A 21,890-nucleotide genomic window follows, 5' to 3' on the forward strand; every position below is an offset into this window, starting at 1 on the left:
CCTGAGGGGAGAAGGAGAGGGAACAACCGATTAGACATGTCTTTGGGACTGGCCCTGATGGGGAGAAGGAGAGGGAACAACCGATTAGACATGTCTTTGGGACTGGCCCTGAGGGGGAGGGAGGGGGAACAACAGATTAGACATGTCTTTGGGACTGGCCCTGAGGGGGAGAGAGGGGGAACAACAGATTAGACATGTCTTTGGGACTGGCCCTGAGGGGAGAAGGAACAACAGATTAGACATGTCTTTGGGACTGGCCCTGAGGGGGAGAAGGAGAGGGAACAACCGATTAGACATGTCTTTGGGACTGGCCCTGAGGGGGAGAAGGAGAGGGAACAACAGATTAGACATGTTTTTGGGACTAGTCCTGAGGGGGAGGGAACAACCGATTAGACATGTCTTTGGGACTGGCCTTGTGGACGGGCCCTGAGGAGGGAGAGGGAACAACAGATTAGACATGTCTTTGGAACTGGCCCTGAGGGGGAGAGAGGGGGAACAACAGATTAGACATGTCTTTGGGACTGGCCCTGAGGGGAGAAGGAGAGGGAACAACAGATTAGACATGTCTTTGGGACTGGCCCTGAGGGGGAGGGAGAGGGAACAACAGATTAGACATGTCTTTGGGACTGGCCCTGAGGGGGAGGGAGGGGGAACAACAGATTGGACATGTCTTTGGGACTGGCCCTGGGGGGGAGAAGGAGAGGGAACAACAGATTAGACATGTCTTTGGGACTGGCCCTGGGGGGGGAGAAGGAGAGGGAACAACCGATTAGACATGTCTTTGGGACTGGCCCTGAGGGGAGAAGGAGAGGGAACAACCGATTAGACATGTCTTTGGGACTGGCCCTGAGGGGGAGAAGGAGAGTGAACAACAGATTAGACATGTTTTTGGGACTAGTCCTGAGGGGGAGGGAGAGGGAACAACAGATTAGACATGTCTTTGGGACTGGCCCTGAGGGGGAGGGAGAGGGAACAACCGATTAGACATGTCTTTGGGACTGGCCCTGAGGGGGAGAGAGGGGGAACAACAGATTAGACATGTCTTTGGGACTGGCCCTGGGGGGGAGAAGGAGAGGGAACAACTGATTAGACATGTCTTTGGGACTGGCCCTGAGGGGAGAAGGAGAGGGAACAACCGATTAGACATGTCTTTGGGACTGGCCCTGATGGGGAGAAGGAGAGGGAACAACCGATTAGACATGTCTTTGGGACTGGCCCTGAGGGGGAGGGAGGGGGAACAACAGATTAGACATGTCTTTGGGACTGGCCCTGAGGGGGAGAGAGGGGGAACAACAGATTAGACATGTCTTTGGGACTGGCCCTGAGGGGAGAAGGAACAACAGATTAGACATGTCTTTGGGACTGGCCCTGAGGGGGAGAAGGAGAGGGAACAACCGATTAGACATGTCTTTGGGACTGGCCCTGAGGGGGAGAAGGAGAGGGAACAACAGATTAGACATGTTTTTGGGACTAGTCCTGAGGGGGAGGGAACAACCGATTAGACATGTCTTTGGGACTGGCCTTGTGGACGGGCCCTGAGGAGGGAGAGGGAACAACAGATTAGACATGTCTTTGGAACTGGCCCTGAGGGGGAGAGAGGGGGAACAACAGATTAGACATGTCTTTGGGACTGGCCCTGAGGGGGAGAAGGAGAGGGAACAACAGATTAGACATGTCTTTGGGACTGGCCCTGAGGGGAGAAGGAGAGGGAACAACCGATTAGACATGTCTTTGGGACTGGCCCTGGGGGGGAGAAGGAGGGGGTACAACCGATTAGACATGTCTTTGGGACTAGTCCTGAGGGGGAGGGAGGGGGAACAACAGATTAGACATGTCTTTGGGACTGGCCCTGAGGGGGAGGGAGGGGGAACAACAGATTAGACATGTCTTTGGGACTGGCCCTGAGGGGGAGAAGGAGAGGGAACAACCGATTAGACATGTCTTTGGGACTGGCCCTGAGGGGGAGAAGGAGAGGGAACAACAGATTAGACATGTTTTTGGGACTAGTCCTGAGGGGGAGGGAACAACCGATTAGACATGTCTTTGGGACTGGCCTTGTGGACGGGCCCTGAGGGGGAGGGAGAGGGAACAACAGATTAGACATGTCTTTGGGACTGGCCCTGAGGGGGAGAAGGAGAGGGAACAACAGATTAGACATGTCTTTGGGACTGGCCCTGAGGGGGAGAAGGAGAGGGAACAACAGATTAGACATGTCTTTGGGACTGGCCCTGAGGACGGGCCCTGAGGGACACGTGTAATCAACACAACATAGAACAGTAGTGGTGGAAACAGCTGGGCCTTCCTCTTACTGATTCAATCAACAATTCAGTTGGTTGACTTGGCGGTCTTTCTTCTCATTGATTCTAATGTGTGTATTGTTGTGTTCCTGATGTAAATATGTATTGGATTGTCTTTTTCATTCTGAGGTAAAGGACAATTTGGAATTCCTGATTAAATCAGGAAAAAAAACATTTGGGGATAGCCACACACACAACACCTACCTGTCGCAGTTGGAATATACCTCCTGTGCGTACGTCTTTGGCAGGTATGACCTCCACAGGCATGAAGTCTCCGTTCTCGTTGATCTCCAACACCTGGATCCACATCTCCAGACGACGTGTTACCTCACTCCACCTGTAGGAGGAGACAGACAGAACACCAATATGGAATTTAGAAGGTTGCTTTTATGTGGAACTGGAACCTTTGGCATGTGTCAGTGTCAACTTGTGCTGTGTGACTGTGTGTGCGTGCGAACCTGTCCCGTAGTGCGCGTGAACCTGTCTCGTAGTGAGCCTGTCCCGTAGTGAGCCTGTCCCGTATTGAGCCTATCCCGTAGTGAGCCTGTCCCGTAGTGCACGTGTACTTGTCCCGTATTGAGCCTGTCCCGTATTGAGCCTGTCCCGTATTGAGCCTGTCCCGTATTGAGCCTGTCCCGTATTGAGCCTGTCCCGTAGTGAGCCTGTCTCGTAGTGTGCGAGCACCTGTCCCGTAGTGCGCGTGTACCTGTCCCGTAGTGCGCGTGTACCTGTCCCGTAGTCCGCTTGTACCTGTCCCGTAGTCCGTGTGTACCTGTCCCGTAGTGTGTCTGTACCTGTCCCGTAGTGCGTCTGTCTGTACCTGTCCCGTAGTGCGCGTGTACCTGTCCCGTAGTGCGCGTGTACCTGTCCCGTAGTACGCGTGTACCTGTCCCGTAGTGTGCGTGTACCTGTCCCGTAGTGTGCGTGTACCTGTCCCGTAGTGCGTGTACCTGCCCCGTAGTGTGCGTGTACCTGTCCCGTAGTGTGCGTGTACCTGTCCCGTAGTGTGCGTGTACCTGCCCCGTAGTGCGTGTACCTGCCCCGTAGTGTGCGTGTACCTGTCCCGTAGTGTGCGTGTACCTGCCCCGTAGTGCGTGTACCTGCCCCGTAGTGCGTGTACCTGCCCCGTAGTGCGTGTACCTGTCCCGTAGTGCGTGTACCTGTCCCGTAGTGCGTGTACCTGTCCCGTAGTGCGTGTGTACCTGTCCCGTAGTGCGTTTACCTGTCCCGTAGTGCGTGTACCTGTCCCGTAGTGCGCGTGTACCTGTACCGTAGTGCGCGTGTACCTGTCCCGTAGTGCGCGTGTACCTGTCCCGTAGTGCGCGTGTACCTGTCCCGTAGTGCGCGTGTACCTGTCCCGTAGTGTGTGTACCTGTCCCGTAGTGCGTGTACCTGTCCCGTAGTGCTTATACCAGTCCCGTAGTGCGTGTACCTGTCCCCGTAGTGCGTGTACCTGTCCCCGTAGTGCGTGTGTACCTGTCCCGTAGTGCGTGTACCTGTCCCGTAGTGCGTGTACCTGTCCCGTAGTGCGTGTACCTGTCCCTGTAGTGCGTGTACCTGTCCCGTAGTGCGTGTACCTGTCCCGTAGTGCGTGTACCTGTCCCGTAGTGCGTGTACCTGTCCCGTAGTGCGTGTACCTGTCCCGTAGTGCGTGTACCTGTCCCGTAGTGTGCGTGTCTTGGCTTGTATAATGCTGAGGTCCCAGAAGGCAGGGTTCCTGCCGGAGTCAGCCTGTCCGGCAGCGGCCTGTCTGTGTCCGTACACCTCCATGGCCACTGCCCCCTCAGTCAGATACTCTATAAACTCCTCTGTTACTGACACACCCATCTCCTACAGGGGGAGAGACATAGAGAGAAACAGAATTAGAAAGGGCAGAAAGAATAGCATAGAAAACCAAAAGAGGTGAATTAGCAGAAAACAGAGCATAAACACAGTTAAACTAGAGTGAACGCTGTGCTCACCACTGGTTAAACCAGGCTACCTGATTCGTCCTGGGCTAATAGAGCTGCAACGTGACTGAGATGTGCATTTATTTTATATCCTGCTGGATTTTTTAACATTGTTGCTTTTACAATACAAGTACCTTTACCATGCCAGTAAAGCATTTTAAATTGAATTGGATGTCTGACCTTGCAGCTGTCAAAGACCACCATGCAGTGAGGGTCCTTGCTGCTTGGGGATGAGGCAGAGGGGTCCACCTCTGGGGCCACGATTACGGGCTCCGCCTGGTCCCAGAACGAGTATTGGCAGAAGACAAAGTTGGAAAGGTACTGGGGGAGACCTGTTGCCTGAAGAATCTTGATCTGGAGAGAGAGAGAGAGATAGAGAGAGAGAGAGAGAGAGGGAGAGAGAAAGAGGAAGATAGGGAAGGAGAGAGAGGATATGATTAAATATGATTTGACAGAGAACAATCAAACTATATTGCTTGGCATTTCAGAAGAACTATACAAAACAAATGACATTCCTGTATATATGTGTGTATTCTATGAGTGTTCAAAACAGACTCACCATGCAGACCAGTTTCCTCTCCTGCACCTCTCCGTCGGGGCTGGTCTCATTGTCCTCTCCGCCAGCCATGCTGTCCTCAAACCCCCCCGCCACTCTCACCACCTCCACGTGTAACCTCCCAACCACCTACAAGACAACCAACACCATAACACCATTCATTCTGTGCTGCATCATCACTTTGCGACAATGTGAGGTTTTCATTTCAGCACATCACCAAGACACCTCGTTCCTTCAAACAATCGACTCAGGGCAGTCGTCAATCTAGATGACGATTTGTTTAATCGGGTGTGTTAGTGCTGGGTTGGAACACAAATGGGATATTAGGGTTGGGCGGAATACCGTATTTTACTACAGTGGGGCAAAAAAGTATTTAGTCAGCCACCAATTGTGCAAGTTCTCCCACTTAAAAAGATGAGAGAGGCCTGTAATTTTCATCATAGGTACACTTCAACTAAAACAAATCCAGAAAATCACATTGTAGGATTTTTGATGAATTTATTTGCAAATTATGGTGGAAAATAAGTATTTGGTCAATAACAAAAGTTTCTCAATACTTTGTTATATACCCTTTGTTGGCAATGACAGAGGTCAAACGTAAGTCTTCACAAGGTTTTCACACACTGTTGCTGGTATTTTGGCCCATTCCTCCATGCAGATCTCCTCGGGCAACACGGACTTTCAACTCCCTCCAAAGATTTTCTATGGGGTTGAGATCTGGAGACTGGCTAGGCCACTCCAGGACCTTGAAATACTTCTTACGAAGCCACTCCTTCGTTGCCCGGGCGGTGTGTTTGGGATCATTGTCATGCTGAAAGACCCAGCCACGTTTCATCTTCAATGCCCTTGCTGATGGAAGGAGGTTTTCACTCAAAATCTCACGATACATGGCCCCATTCATTCTTTCCTTTACACGGATCAGTCGTCCTGGTCCCTTTGCAGAAAAACAGCCCCAAAGCATGATGTTTCCACCCCCATGCTTCACAGTAGGTATGGTGTTCTTTGGATGCAACTCAGCATTCTTTGTCCTCCAAACACGACGAGTTGAGTTTTTACCAAAAAGTTATATTTTGGTTTCATCTGACCATATGACATTCTCCCAATCTTCTTCTGGATCATCCAAATGCTCTCTAGCAAACTTCAGACGGGCCTGGACATGTACTGGCTTAAACAGGGGGACACGTCTGGCACTGCAGGATTTGAGTCCCTGGCGTGTGTTACTGAATGGTAGGCTTTGTTACTTTGGTCCCAGCTCTCTGCAGGTCATTCACTAGGTCCCCCCGTGTGGTTCTGGGATTTTTGCTCACCGTTCTTGTGATCATTTTGACCCCACGGGGTGAGATCTTGCGTGGAGCCCCAGATCGAGGGAGATTATCAGTGGTCTTGTATGTCTTCCATTTCCTAATAATTGCTCCCACAGTTGATTTCTTCAAACCAAGCTGCTTACCTATTGCAGATTCAGTCTTCCCAGCCTGGTGCAGGTCTACAATTTTGTTTCTGGTGTCCTTTGACAGCTCTTTGGTCTTGGCCATAGTGGAGTTTGGAGTGTGACTGTTTGAGGTTGTGGACAGGCGTCTTTTATACTGATAACAAGTTCAAACCGGTGCCATTAATAGTGGAGGACAGAGGAGCCTCTTAAAGAAGAAGTTACACGTCTGTGAGATCCAGAAATCTTGCTTGATTGTAGGTGACCAAATACTTACTTTCCACCATAATTCGCAAATAAATTCATTAAAAATCCTACAATGTGACTTTCTGGATTTTTTCCCCTCATTTTGTCTGTCATAGTTAAAGTGTACCTATGATGAAAATTACAGGTCTCTCATCTTTTTAAGTGGGAGAACTTGCACAATTGGTGGCTGACTAAATACTTGTTTCCCCCACTGTAAATACCTGTTTTGATGCACGGACCAGTTGGGGTTTTTACTTCACCTTCTACAACGGTATTTGAATGTTTGGTTTGTTAAATGTGATAGTTTACTCCGCTACTTGAGTCTTCCCTCTCTGCACTCTCCACGCCGCTTTCCACACAGACCTAGTCCCACCCTGTCACTCAAGGAGCGCATGTTGTTGTTGCTTGACCACGAGACACTTGCGTTTAGTCTGCATGGTCAATGCAGCACATCCAACAATGTTGATGACAACGATGTTGTTTCCACTTTGATCTTAATATAAATCCACAAGCGTTCTATAATTACAATATTAGTTTGTGTTTCTTACATCTGCAAACAGCTAGTTTGTATTTTCTTAGCAAGTTGAGCTAAATCATGTTAGCCACTAATGCTAATCAATAGTAAACTGGCTTGCTAACTAGCTATTAAAAGTACTGAGTCAGAGCAAACGTAGCTCGCTAATACAGCCTGATACCAGTACTGAGTCAGAGCAAACGTAGCTAGCTAATACAGCCTGATACCAGTACTGAGTCAGAGCAAACGTAGCTCGCTATTACAGCCTGATACCAGTACTGAGTCAGAGCAAACGTAGCTCGCTATTACAGCCTGATACCAGTACTGAGTCAGAGCAAACGTAGCTCGCTAATACAGCCTGATACCAGTACTGAGTCAGAGAAAACGTAGCTCGCTATTACAGCCTGATACCAGTACTGAGTCAGAGCAAACGTAGCTCGCTAATACAGCCTGATACCAGTACCGAGTCAGAGCAAACGTAGCTAGCTAATACAGCCTGATACCAGTACTGAGTCAGAGCAAACGTAGCTAGCTAATACAGCCTGATACCAGTACTGAGTCAGAGCAAACATAGCTCGCTAATACAGCCTGATACCAGTACTGAGTCAGAGCCAACGTAGCTCGCTAATACAGCCTGATACCAGTACTGAGTCAGAGCAAACGTAGCTCGCTAATACAGCCTGATACCAGTACTGAGTCAGAGCAAACGTAGCTAGCTAATACAGCCTGATACCAGTACTGAGTCAGAGCAAACGTAGCTAGCTAATACAGCCTGATACCAGTACTGGTGGAGGCTTAATTCACCATGTTGTTTGTGCAACAGCATCTTCTAAATCAAAGAGGAATAGGCTAATAATGAATATGTTGGCTATATGAATAAAGATTTCATGTAGCCAAAGATTATAGGGTTCCCTAGGAAACACTGAACATCACTTTGGTTTCTACCCTGTCACAATAACTCATCCATGGCATTTTCAAACACCGTGTTCAAAGTGCCCACTATTATTTATATTCTAACTATAGAATTATTATAAACATTCTATTTCCATGATTCCAAAAGATCACCCAAGTGTTGAAGTGAAATTATTTTAGGTTGAAGTTGAATTGAACAGTTTAAAATAATCAGAATGAAGAAAGACCCATTGAAATAATTTAGAATACATGTGTTGCCACCCTAGGATCACTCACTACTCATTAAGTAAATGTAGAACTTTTATTAATCAAAAACATAAAATACCGTCAACAATTTGAAAAACACCATATATGATATGATATTTTGGCCATATGGCCCAGCCCTATTGGATATCACTGGTTGAGAAACAGGGTTGTATTCATTTGGCGACTAACAGAATAAAACAGACAAACAGGGAGGAACTACCAATAGGAAATGCTTTTTAAAATGATTATTCCGTTTAAAAAAGGTCTGCTTCGCTGTGTCTCTAGTGAATACGACTTTGGTGTTATGTGATACTGAAGGCCGTCTCTTTACCTCCCCCTTCTGGTTGATGATGGGTACTGCGTATTGCAGCTTGACGTCATAGAACAGACAGGACAGGAAGACATTGGCTACGCCGATCAGGCTGTGGTTCTCCTGCTCATCAAAGAACGGGTCGGCACGCTTAAAGTAGGAACGCATCACCTGGAGAGGAGGGAGAGAGAGAGTGTAAGAGAAGAGAAATGTGATGAGATCCTAAATGGAGCCCTTACAGTACGTGTTAACTGAAGAGTTGGGTTTCCATTCGTTTTCGAATCGGGCGTTTCAAGCAAATACTCTGCGATTAACCAATCGAAGCTCACTATAGGCTTCCAGAAACTAGTCGATTGGCTGTTGATACCTAGCATGCTTGCTAGCACCACCTTACATGGCGTTTGTGTACATTTGAATGGATTCGACTCTCAAAAACAATGATTTGTCACACAGGCTTCATCTTCGTTGTAGTCCCAAGTTCACAGCACCACACATACACTCCAACAACGACACTGGCTGGACAGGTTACCATACACACCCATTCACCCACGCAGTGCACAACCACCCTCACACACTCACTGGGTTGTCATCATCGTACTCCTTCCATTCCTGGTACAGTTCTCTCATGTCCACCAGTCTGTTCTCCATCTTCTCCAGAGCCCAGATCTGCTTCCCTTTCCCCTTACGCCTCACCTGCACCGCAGGCTCACTGAGCACTGCATCACGCTACGAGGAGGGAGAGACAGAGGTGGTAAGGGTGTGTGTGTCTTTATGTGAGAGAAATAGAGAAGCGACACTCCACCAGGTGTGTGTGTGTGAGCATGCTAATACTCGTGTGTACCTTGCGGTTGGCATTGAGGTTAGCAGCAGGTATCTGCAAGGTGACTCTGTACTCTGTGCGTTTGTCCAGCTCCTCTGCTATGAAGCCAGCTTCCTGCACCAGCAGGTTAGCTCTCACTATCTGCTCCCTCAGCTTACGCAGGCTCCGGGTCAACACCGCCTCTCTGAGGGGGAATCATCGTCAACATCTCATTCAAAGTGTACACACACACACCATCCACCCCCAGCCACACATACAGCCCATCTCCCCAACCCTGTGTTCCACACCCTCCCTCCCTCCCTCTCACCTCTCCTCGCTCCACTGCTTCAGTCTGCTCTGTGCGCTGGGTGAGTTGGACATGCTGAGTCTCTCCAGGCTGCGGTAGTGGGGCTGTCCCGGCCTGTCAGCCTGGCCCTGTGATTGGCTGGGTGCCATGCCTGTCTGTCCTACAGACGGTCTGTCCGGGTGCAGCCGTCGTCTCAGCTGTTGCAGCTCCTGTTCGTACATCAGCCTTTGTCTCTCCAGCGCCGAGCGCTTCTCCTCCTCGTGCTGCCTCTCTAGGGACTGGAGCACTGCCTGCATGGGGTCTGAAGGTGACGGACAGGAACGAGAGCCAATCAAGGACAGGGGATCCGGATAATCAATCAAACGTGATTCATATGCAGTGTGATGGACAGAAGTTGCAGTCAATCAGTGATTCTCAACATGTTATTTGTTTCTGAAGGGCGCTTATCATTAGTTCTCCATTCCTCCTTTCCCTCTCCTTAATACACATCCCTCTTGTCGTTGTTTGTAAGGACCTGTGTGTGTGTGTGTGTGTGTGTGTGTGTGTGTGTGTGTGCTCACCGTTGTTGCCCAGGGCCTTCATCATGACCTCTGTCTGGGCGAACTCGTAGGAGAAGGAGACCTCGGAGGAAACCTCACTGTTGGTGTCTCCGTCGCCCTCCAGCTGTTCACTACTGCTACTGTTCTTCATCAGGCCCCCCTCACCCTCCTCTTCCTCACCACCACCCCGCGACCGCCACTTAGGCAGGTTGATCCTGAGAGGAGGAAAGAGGAGAGAGAAGGAGGGGGGAGAGAAAGGGAGAGACGGGAGGGGAGGGAGAGGTTTCAGAAATACAGTGAATATCTAGTATAACAGATGAATTGTTTTCAAACCAGGACAAGTAGCTGAGGGAGACATTGTGATTTGCAGGATTGTCAGAACTGTCACAAGACACACACGTGTGCACACACACCTGAAGAAGTGGTTGTTTCCCCACAGGATGCGGTCTCCATGGTGGAGCTGCTGAGGGCTGGTGCAAGGAGAGCCATTCACACACGTTCTGTAATGTAACCACAACATAAAAACACACGTTCTGTAATGTAACCACAACATAAAACACACGTTCTGTAATGTAACCACAACATAAAAACACACGTTCTGTACCGTAACCACATCATAAAACACACGTTCTGTACCGTAACCACATCATAAAACACACGTTCTGTAATGTAACCACAACATAAAAACACACGTTCTGTAACGTAACCACATCATAAAACACACATTCCGTACCGTAACCACAACATAAAAACACACGTTCTGTAACGTAACCACATCATAAAACACACATTCCGTACCGTAACCACATCATAAAAACACACGTTCTGTAACGTAACCACATCATAAAACACACGTTCTGTACCGTAACCACATCATAAAAACACACGTTCTGTACCGTAACCACAACATAAAACACACGTTCTGTACCGTAACCACATCATAAAACACACGTTCTGTACCGTAACCACATCATAAAAACACACGTTCTGTACCGTAACCACAACATAAAACACACGTTCTGTACCGTAACCACATCATAAAACACACATTCTGTACCGTAACCACATCATAAAACACACATTCTGTACCGTAACCACATCATAAAAACACACGTTCTGTAACGTAACCACATCATAAAACACACGTTCTGTAACATCAATAAATGACAACAAGAAGATGACCATACTGTTAGCTCATTCAAGCAGGCAGTGGCTGGTGGCAGAAGCTATAGGGCTCATTGTAATGGCATAAAAACAGATGTTCCATGTGTTTGATTCTGTTCCAGCCATTACAATCAGAGTGTCCTCCTATAGCTCCCCCCCACCAGCCTCCTCTGCAAGCAGGCCATGTAATCCCTAAGGGCCTAAAGGCAACATGACGTCATCCTTATCTGGAAGCAGGGAAGTCATGAGGTGAGGAGTCACAGTGAGCTGACCAGGATCATCATTCTGATGTGGCGTGTTGAGATGACATAGATGACTAAGCTGGTGTACCGTGACTCCTTGTGGGGTGCGAGGTGCCAGCAGGCAAAATATGACATGTTTTACAACCTTGATTTCAACCTGTTGGTTGTAGAGACGGTATTTCATCTAGTTTTGCCCCACTGGGAATTGTGATGATGGAGACGAAGAGGAGTGTTCTATACGTACCTTGAGTTTTTGTGAGGAGTGAGGACCACCCGTTGGTCAGCTGTGATGTCTATGATGCAGTGTGCAGCCTGAATACCCATCCCACACAGCTGAATGTCCTGGGAGTCTGCTGAACCAACCTTAGTGTGCTCCTATAGTACACAACAACACATGATAACACATAATGTTATAATGGTGTGTGTGTGTGTAAGAACACGTGAATGCACCATTGTGTGCTACCTTCAGATAGTAGACTAGCAGTTCGTTGAGAGCGGGGTCAGCGTTGAGGTTGACTAGAAAACACTTGTCTTCTCCCACTCTGATGCCAGACGACTGGAGAGAGATGCCCAGGGACTCCAACTGTTTCTGACGCTCCTACAGGACACACAACACAGGAACTATTAATCCAGCCTCCAGCCTACAGTTAATCAGGGCACACTTTTCAAAACATTGTGCAACAAAAAATTAAATAAAGCATTTCTTATTTGACAATTTCAGAAAGTCCCTGTTTCAGACCGTTGTCTTCTGTTTCGTGCCTAATGAACAACCCAGGACAGAATGTACAAAGGTGTGTTGTGTACCTGTGCGATCTCTTCCGTCTTGCGTAGTTTCTCCTCCCAGGTGACAGTCATCTCCTGGATGAGTTTTTCAGACTCCTCCAGCCTCTCCTTCAGCTCTGGGGCCTTCATAGACTGGATAGGAGATAAGAAAACACTCTTTCCATCTCTACAAGCAGACAATATGTCACTGATGTTCTGGTTAAAAAGGCTTCATACAGGGCCTCCCGGGTGGCGCAGTGGTTAAGGGCGCTGTACTGCAGCGCCAGCTGTGCCATCAGAGTCCTGGGTTCGCGCCCAGGCTCTGTCGTAACCGGCCGCGACCGGGAGGTCCGTGGGGCGACGCACAATTGGCCTAGCGTCGCCCGGGTTAGGGAGGGCTTGGTCGGTAGGGGTGTCCTTGTCTCATCGCGCACCAGCGACTCCTGTGGCGGGCTGGGCGCAGTGTACGCTAGCCAAGGTGGCCAGGTGCACGGTGTTTCCTCCGGCGCATTGGTGCGGCTGGCTTCCGGGTTGGATGTGCGCTGTGTTAAAGAAGCAGCGGCTTGGTTGGTTGTGTATCGGAGGACGCATGACTTTCAACCTTCGTCTCTCCCGAGCCCGTACGGGAGTTGTAGCGATGAGACAAGATAGTAGCTACTACAACAATTGGATACTACGAAATTGGGGAGAAAAAGGGGGTAAAATTCACAAAAAATTAAAAAAAAAACAAAAAAAAAGGCTTCATACAACCTAGAGAGACGAGGGAGAGAGAACCAACACCTGCTACAATCACATTGTTTCTGGATGCAAAAACAAAAGCAATAAAACGTCCTTTTCGACCACAACGCAACCTTAACGTGACCAGTTTTTCCAGCTGGTATAGACAGGCTCTCTCCACAATCCATCCTTACCCTGGACTGTCAGTTGATCTCCCTCTTCCCCCTCTTTCTCTACCCCTCTTTACCTCCTTTACCTTTCCTCCCCCCCTACCTCTGCCTGTGTCAGCTGGTCCCGTAGTTTCTCCACCTCCTCTCGGAGCTCCCTGATGATACGTGCGTTGGGGTCCTCGTTGACGACAGCGTGGTTGACGATGCTCTTGGCCCGGTCGGCGTAGCGCAGCGTGGACAGCGTCTCGTCGTAGTTGTCTGCTGCCGGGCTCACCGTGGCCACCATGGCCGTGCGGCTGTTGCCGCCCAGGCTGTCCTGGAGACGAGGGAGAAAGAGAGGAGAGACGAGGGAGAGCGAGAGATAGAGAGAGAGGAGAGAGGGAGGAGACGAGGGAGAGCGAGAGAGAGAGGCGAGACGAGGGAGAGAGGCGAGACGAGGGTTAGAGAGGCGAGACGAGGGATAGAGAGGCGAGACGAGGGAGAGAGAGGGGCGAGACGAGGGAGAGAGAGAGGCGAGACGAGGGATAGAGAGAGAGGCGAGACGAGGGATAGAGAGAGAGGCGAGACGAGGGAGAGAGAGAGGCGAGACGAGGGAGAGAGAGGGGCGAGACGAGGGATAGAGAGAGAGGCGAGACGAGGGATAGAGGAGAGACGAGGGAGAGAGAGAGGAGAGACGAGGGAGAGAGAGAGGAGAGTTGAGGGAGAGAAAGGCAAGACGAAGGAGAGAGAGGCAAGACGAGGGAGAGAGAGGCAAGACGAGGGAGAGAGAGGCAAGACGAGGGAGAGAGAGGCAAGACGAGGGAGAGAGGCAAGACGAGGGAGAGAGAGAGGCAAGACGAGGAGAGAGAGAGGTGAGACGAGGGAGAGAGAGAGGAGAGACGAGGGAGGGAGAGAGAGAGAGAGAGCGTCGAGAGAGAGAGGAGTGTTAGTGAGAGAGGGGGAATGAAAGAGGAAGATATAAGGTCGTCAGAACCAAATCTTCAAATGATTGTCGGGGCAGAAGCGTTCAAATCTCTAAAGGAAACAGGAAGATAAGCCCCCATCCCTCTCATGTTGAGCGGTGCGAGAGAGAGAGAGAGGGAGGACCAGAGAAGTTATAGTAAGAGCAGGGAAAAATACAAAATATGTCTCTCTTACCTTTAGCAGCCATGTTAGCACAGAGTCTCTGTAAGGGACAAATTTGGTCTTGTTTTTCCCACATCCCTGTTCTGCCAGAGCAGATATGACCAGGCCTAGAGTAGTCAGAGACCTGCAGAGACACACAACAACCCACTATCATAACAGGTAGCATATTTACTCATCTTTGTTTAAAAGGGGAACTAGAACACTTGGTGCTGTGTGTGTGTGTGTGTGTTGTGGACTCATTGAGGATGTATGAATGGGTGCATTATCAAAGTGCTTGGTAACATACTTGTTGATGTTGCTGCCCTCCTTCATCCTCTCTCCAGTAGCTCCAGTCTTAGCTGCTCTCTCACTGCCAGCCAGGTCTACCAGACTCAGCTTACTCACCTTCTCACCACTCGTCTACAGAGGGGGAGAGGCGAGAGGGGGGCGAGAGAGAGATACGAGGAAGGGGAAAACGGATAGAAAGTAATCTTGGTAGATTTGATTTTTGATAACATCCTTCATTTTAAACTGTTAAAGTGACTCCAATCCTGCATGCTGCATAAACCTCCGGAATGCACACAAATGCAACTGTTTCAGTCAAAGATTTCCCATCTCATCCCAGTCATTTTCATGCAGGATACAACCATCATGTCTCCCTGCTCTAACGTAAAGGTCCAGGAAGGATGAGATATAGATATATATAGAGATATATATGAAAGGATTCATTAACCAGGTATTCCTATGGAGAACAGAGGCCAAAAGCCACACACAGCGAGGCAGAGACAGACAGAGATAGAGAGCGAGAACGCGAGAGATCGAAGACAGAGAGAAAGAGACCAAGGAGAGAGAAAAAGAGGAGAGAAAGAGCACAAGAGAGCATGCGATTAAGAGATAAAAAGAGCAAGAAAGAGCGCGTACAAGAGTGAGGAGAGAGAGTGAGAAAGAGAGAGAGAACAAGAGAGAGCGTGCGACAGCGTGTGAGAGAAAGCGAGCTGGAGAGAGAGGCTGGAGTAACAATCTCCCATTGTTCTCTGTGATTTACAATGTTAGCTGCAGGGGTGGAGCTTAACTCTCTGTATATTTGTGTGTGTGTGTGTGTGTGTGTGTGTGTGTGTGTGTGTGTGTGTGTACACACGTAATGGGGACCTTATCTTAAATAAGGTGTGTGCATTAAGGACTGGAGCTTGACTGAGAGACGAAGAGATAATGGATAAGAGAGTAGGGGAGGTAGGGACGAGAGGAAAGAGAGTAGGGGAGGTAGGGACAAGAGGAAAGAGAGTAGGGGAGGTAGGGACGAGAGGAAAGAGAGTAGGGGAGGTAGGGACGAGAGGAAAGAGAGTAGAGGAGGTAGGGACGAGAGTTGGGGAAGTAGGGGAGGTAGGGACGAGAGAGAGAGAGAGAGAGTAGGGGAGACAGGGATGAGATAGAGAGAGTAGGGGAGGTAGGGACGGAATGAGAGAGTAGGGGAGGTAGGGACGAGAGAGAGAGAGTAGGGGAGGTAGGGACGGGATGAGAGAGTAAGGGAGGTAGGGACGAGAGAGAGAGAGTAGGGGAGGTAGGGACGGGATGAAAGAGTAGGGGAGTTAGGGACGGGATGAGAGAGTAGGGGAGGTAGGGACGAGAGAGAGAGAGAGTAGGGGACGTAGGGACGGGATGAGAGAAAGGAGAGATCGTGTAAGAGAGGAAGAACAGAGAAAATGCATGAATGCAGTAGTAGAAGGAAAGAATGTACGCATGAGAATTTACGCTAAATATATAGAAAGAGAGAGAGAGATGGGGTGAGTGAATGATTTGAGCAAGAAATTATAGAAGGAGATGGGGGTGGGGGTAGAGAGACAAAGGGCAGCGGGGGCAGAGGGGGGTGTGTGCATTATGTTTGGAGTCGTGTGTGTGTGTGTGTGTGTGTGTGTGTGTGTGTGTGTGTGTGTGTGTGTTACGTCCGGCGTCGTGCTGAGTGGGAATAGAGCGGGCAGAGATTACAGTGAGTTGTGAAAACAAAGCCTGCCCTTGTCCCCAGAAAAGGCGAGAGTGGAGGGAGATAGAGAAGAGAAGAGCGAGAGAGGAGAGAGAAGAGCGAGAGAGGAGAGAGAAGAGCGAGAGAGGAGAGATAAGAGCGAGAGAGAAGAGAGGAGAGAGAGAGGAGGGAGAAGAGAGGAGAGAGAGAAGAGAGGAGAGAGAGAAGAGCAAGAGAGAAGAGAGGAGAGAGAGAGGAGGGAGAAGAGAGGAGAGAGAGAAGAGAGGAGAGAGAAGAGCGAGAGAGGAGAGAGAAGAGCGAGAGAGGAGAGAGAAGAGCGAGAGAGGAGAGAGAAGAGCGAGAGAGAAGAGAGGAGAGAGAGAGGAGGGAGAAGAGAGGAGAGAGAGAAGAGAGGAGAGAGAGAAGAGCGAGAGAGAAGAGAGGAGAGAGAGAGAGAGGAGAAAAAGCATGAAACAGGGTGGACCTGAGTCAAAAATGATTTGATGTATTTGGCTGATACCTCATTAAATGTAGAATATCAGTATATTTTAAAGTCTTAGGTCATCTAGTTGAGTAACAATCTTGCAGGATTTTCCCTAGTATTTGCCTACGGTTTAGTTAATGTGTCATTGCAACTTCATCCCCCTTTTCTAAAGATGCTAAACTTCCTTCTCTCTCACCATGGCACTTCCAAAGCAACATCTCAGAGACATTCAGATTACTCTCTGTCAACAGGCCCCTGTGAATTTGCATAGGACTGAGTTTCCATGGAGATTAGTAAAGGGAGGATAAAGCCAAGTGAACCTCAGCAGAAATAGGAGGCCCAAAGACGCTCTTGCTCTTTATCTCACTATGTGTGTGTGTGTGTGTGTGTGTGTGTGTGTGTGCGTGCACACTGAGGCGGACAGCCTTTATTTGTGCATCAGTTTAAATGATCAGACTCAGACTATATTTAACTCCGTTTCCATTCCACCACAGGTGCACCTGGGGCTGCATTCAGCAACACAACAAGGTATCAAACTGTTACAGCTTCCGAAAGGGAGGCTCAGTCAACAATGTGCAACACTTTAGATCAGGGATGGGCAACTTTGATGGGGGGGTGGGTGCCACAACAAAACTGAAAGCTACCGACATTTATACCACACATGCAGTCAGAGCTGGCCCAAGGGTTTTGGGGGCCTTAAGCACCACCCACATCAAGATCATTTTTAAAGTTAATTTCCTGCAATTGTAAACATTTTGATATGGGGTGTAGAGAAAATGTATCAGTTTTAAAGCAAGTTTGTTGCAATTCATATGGGGTCAGAGAGCAATGTTTGCAGTTTTTAATACTTTGACTAACAAAATAAAATGGGGGCCATCCGGTCAGTAATTCAACCATGATTACTAAACTCAGCAAAAAAATAAATATCCTCACACTGTCAACTGCATTTATTTTCAGCAAACTTAACATGTGTAAATATTTGCATGAACATAACAAGATTCAACAACTGAGACATAAACTGAACAAGTTCCACAGACATGTAACTAACAGAAATTGAATAATGTGTCACTGAACAAAGGGGGGGGTCAAAAACAAAAGTAACAGTCAGTATCTGGTGTGGCCACCAGCTGCATGACGTACTGCAGTGCATCTCCTCCTCATGGACTGCACCAGATTTGCCAGTTCTTTCTGTGAGATGTTACCCCACTCTTCCACCAAAGCACCTGCAAGTTATGGACATTTCTGTGAGGAATGGCCCTAGCCCTCACCCTCCGATCCAACAGGTCCCAGACGTGCTCAATTGGATTGAGAAACGGGCTCTTCGCTGGCCATGGCAGAACACTGACATTCCTGTCTTGCAGGAAATCACGCACAGAACGAGCAGTATGGCTGGTGGCATTGTCATGCTGGAGGGTCATGTCAGGATGAGCCTGCAGGAAGGGTACCACATGAGGGAGGAGGATGTCTTCCCTGTAACGCACAGCGTTGAGATTGCCTGCAATGACAACAAGCTCGGTCCTATGATGCTGTAACACACCGCCCCAGACCATGACGGACCCTCCACCTCCAAATCGGTCCCGCTCCAGAGTACAGGCCTTGGTGTAACGCTCATTCCTTTGACGACAAACGCGAATCCAACCATCACCCCTGGGGGTTTGTGCCCATAGGCGACGTTGTTGCCGGTGATATCTGGTGAGGACCTGCCTTACAACAGGCCTACAAGCCCGCAGTCCAGCCTCTCTCGGCCTATTGCGGACAGTCTGAGCACTGATGGAGGGATTGTTTGTTCCTGGTGTAACTCGGGCAGCTGTTGTTGCCATCCTGTACTTGTCCCGCAGGTGTGATGTTCGGATGTACCGATCCTGTGCAGGTGTTACACGTGGTCTGCCACTGCGAGGACGATCAGCTGTCCGTCCTGTAGCACTGTCTTAGGCATCTCACAGTACAGACATTGCAATTTATTGCCCTGGCCACATCTGCAGTCTGCATGTACGTTCACACAGATGAGCAGGGACCCTGGGCATCTTTCTTTTGGTGTTTTTTAGAGTCAGTAGAAAGGCCTCTTTAGTGTCCTAACTTTTCATAACTGTGACCTTAATTGCCTGCCGTCTGTAAGCTGTTAGTGTCTTAACGACCGTTCCACAGGTGCATGTTCATTAATTGTTTATGGTTCATTGAACAAGCATGGGAAACAGTGTTTAAACCCTTTACAATGAAGATCTGTGAAGTTATTTGGATTTCTACTAATTATCTTTGAATGACAGGGTCCTGAAAAGGACTAAATAAACTTCAGTTAGTGCTAAATACAGCTGCTAGAATCCTGACTAGAATCAAAAAATTTGATCATATTACTCCAGTGCTAGCCTCCCTACACTGGCTTCCTGTCAAGGCAAGGGCTGATTTCAAGGTATTACTGATAACCTACAAAGCATTACATGGGCTTGCTCCTACCTATCGCTCTGATTTGGTCCTGCCGTACATACCTACACGTACGCTACGGTCACAAGACGCAGGCCTCCTAATTGTCCCTAGAATTTCTAAGCAAACAGCTGGAGGCAGGGCTTTCTACTATAGAGCTCCATTTTTATGGAATGGTCTGCCTACCCATGTAAGAGACGCAAACTCGGTCTCAACCTTTAAGTCTTTACTGAAGACTCATCTCTTCAGTGGGTCATATGATTGAGTGTAGTCTGGCCCAGGAGTGGGAAGGTGAACAGAAAGGCTCTGGAGCAACGAACCGCCCTTGCTGTCTCTGCCTGGCCGGTTCCCCTCTTTCCACTGGGATTCTCTGCCTCTAACCCTATTCCAGGGGCTTAGTCACTGGCTTACTGGGGCTCTTTCATACCGTCCTTGGGAGGGGTGCATCACTTGAGTGGGTTGAGTCACTGATGTGATCTTCCTGTCTGGGTTGGTGCCTCCCCCTTTGGGTTGTGCCGTGGCGGAGATCTTTGTGGGCTATACTCGGCCTTGTCTCAGGATGGTAAGTTGGTGGTTGAAGATATCCCTCTAGTGGTGTGGGGGCTGTGGTTTGGCAAAGTGGGCGGGGGTATATCCTTCCTGTTTGGCCCTGTCCTGGGGTGTCCTCGGATGGGGCCACAGTGTCTCCTGACCCCTCCTGTCTCAGGACTACCTGACATGATGACTCATTGCTTTCCCCAGTCCACCTAGCCGTGCTGCTGCTCCAGTTTCAACTGTTCTGCCTTATTATTATTGGACCATGCTGGTCATTTATGAACATTTGAACATCTTGGCCATGTTCTGTTATAATCTCCACCCGGCACAGCCAGAAGAGGACTGGCCACCCCACATAGCCTGGTTCCTCTCTAGGTTTCTTCCTAGGTTTTGGCCTTTCTAGGGAGTTTTTCCTAGCCACCGTGCTTCTACACCTGCATTGCTTGCTGTTTGGGGTTTTAGGCTGGGTTTCTGTACAGCACTTTGAGATATCAGCTGATGTACGAAGGGCTATATAAATAAATTTGATTTGATTTGAAAAGGGGACATTTATTTTTATGCTGAGTTTACAAGTTCAGACAGACAGACAAAAAAAATGCTAATTGACCGACATGAGAGAAAAACTGCCGATGCAAAACCAAATTTCAAAATTGCACCTTGTACATTCTACTATTCTAACTCTCAAAAGTAAGTTGAGACACGGCTGAGTTTTTTGGGGTAATTGATCTGCGGGCCTACAGCTGCCCATCCCTGCTTTAGATTAACTGCCTGCGATACATTCGTTAGGAAGAGTGTTCACAAACATTCTGAAATGTGTTTAATTTGAATGAGCTTTTTTGAAATACTGATGTGGATAATAACATATGACTGTCCTTATGGGGATAATAGAGGTTCACTTGTCTGTTCCAGCCTTATTTGACCTAAACTAGAATCAACTGTTCCAGCCATTTTTTCTTCTGAACTAGAATCAACTGTTCCACTCCTGCATTATTCACCCTGTGTGCTACCGATATTATGCAGGGAGACCAGGGTTGGGTGATCAGGTGACACACGCACAGACACAAGCTCGCAAACACACACACAAACATACAGCCCCAGGGTTGGATAACCAACCAGGTGTGGATAAAAGAGGAGCAGGCTAACACAGCAGATCAGCTGACATCAAGACAGACAGAGAGAGCACTTCATTACTTATTTACAGGTTTCCTGGAAGCTGACATCACTAGCTAGTTCCTGAACAGTAGAAACTCGGGCTCAGTGACAGGGCAGACAGTCTCTCTGGGACACTACTTCCCTCAGTGACAGGGCAGACAGTCTCTCTGGGACACTGCTACCCTCAGTGACAGGGCAGACAGTCTCTCTGGGACACTGCTACCCTCAGTGACAGGGCAGACAGTCTCTCTGGGACACTACTACCCTCAGTGACAGGGCAGACAGTCTCTCTGGGACACTACTACCCTCAGTGACAGGGCAGACAGTCTCACAGGGACTCTGCTACCCTTAGTGACAGGGCAGACAGTCTCCCTGGGACACTGCTACCCTCAGTGACAGGGCAGACAGTCTCTCTGGGACTCTGCTACCCTCAGTGACAGGGCAGACAGTTTCTCTGGGACACTACTACCCTCAGTGACAGGGCAGACAGTCTCTCTGGGACTCTGCTACCCTCAGTGACAGGGCAGACAGTCTCTCTGGGACTCTGCTACCCTCAGTGACAGGGCAGACAGTCTCTCTGGGACACTACTACCCTCAGTGACAGGGCAGACAGTCTCTCTGGGACTCTGCTACCCTCAGTGACAGGGCAGACAGTCTCTCTGGGACACTACTACCCTCAGTGACAGGGCAGCCAGTCTCTCTGGGACTCTACTACCCTCAGTGACAGGACAGACAATCTCTCTGGGACTCTACTACCCTCAGTGACCCGGTTCAACAGTGCTTTAGAACTAGAGGGAAACAAGAGTGATATGACGAAGATGCAGTAGTCACAAAACATTACAGCAGTCGACTAAGATGTTACGGGGGAGAGGTTGGATTGACCGTTGCGTAACAATCAGTTGGAGTGTGTGTGTGTCTTACCCCAGACTGCAGGTCTTTGAGTGTGTGTGTGAGGATGATGTTGAAGACAGCGTGAGATCTGCTACTCTCCTCATTCATGTTGGTGGCAGCCACCGTACGAGACTTATTCCCCTCCGACATCAGAGACTCAATGTCCTAGAGAATAGATAGGAGAGAGGGAGGGA

General features: G+C 49.0%; 1 protein-coding gene across 2 annotated transcripts in view; it reads right to left on the bottom strand.

Moving 5' to 3' along the window:
* The window catches only part of LOC139375358 (kinesin-like protein KIF13B), an 80,571-nt gene that overhangs the window by 16,054 nt on the left and 42,627 nt on the right, over positions 1–21,890 (bottom strand). For both annotated transcript variants that reach the window (XM_071117061.1, XM_071117062.1), the window contains 17 exons: positions 21,727–21,861; positions 14,568–14,680; positions 14,294–14,405; positions 13,260–13,472; positions 12,312–12,422; positions 11,971–12,105; positions 11,752–11,882; positions 10,515–10,601; positions 10,123–10,316; positions 9,584–9,863; positions 9,298–9,460; positions 9,036–9,182; positions 8,478–8,627; positions 4,806–4,931; positions 4,427–4,600; positions 3,955–4,127; positions 2,502–2,634 (listed from right to left, as the gene is read on the bottom strand). In XM_071117061.1, coding sequence (XP_070973162.1) covers positions 2,502–2,634; positions 3,955–4,127; positions 4,427–4,600; positions 4,806–4,931; positions 8,478–8,627; positions 9,036–9,182; positions 9,298–9,460; positions 9,584–9,863; positions 10,123–10,316; positions 10,515–10,601; positions 11,752–11,882; positions 11,971–12,105; positions 12,312–12,422; positions 13,260–13,472; positions 14,294–14,405; positions 14,568–14,680; positions 21,727–21,861 — 2,577 coding nt within the window. The remainder of the gene's footprint in view (positions 1–2,501; positions 2,635–3,954; positions 4,128–4,426; positions 4,601–4,805; positions 4,932–8,477; positions 8,628–9,035; positions 9,183–9,297; positions 9,461–9,583; positions 9,864–10,122; positions 10,317–10,514; positions 10,602–11,751; positions 11,883–11,970; positions 12,106–12,311; positions 12,423–13,259; positions 13,473–14,293; positions 14,406–14,567; positions 14,681–21,726; positions 21,862–21,890) is intronic.

Source organism: Oncorhynchus clarkii, chromosome 19 (genome assembly GCF_045791955.1).
Source record: "Oncorhynchus clarkii lewisi isolate Uvic-CL-2024 chromosome 19, UVic_Ocla_1.0, whole genome shotgun sequence".
NCBI classification, from domain to species: Eukaryota; Metazoa; Chordata; class Actinopteri; order Salmoniformes; family Salmonidae; genus Oncorhynchus; species Oncorhynchus clarkii.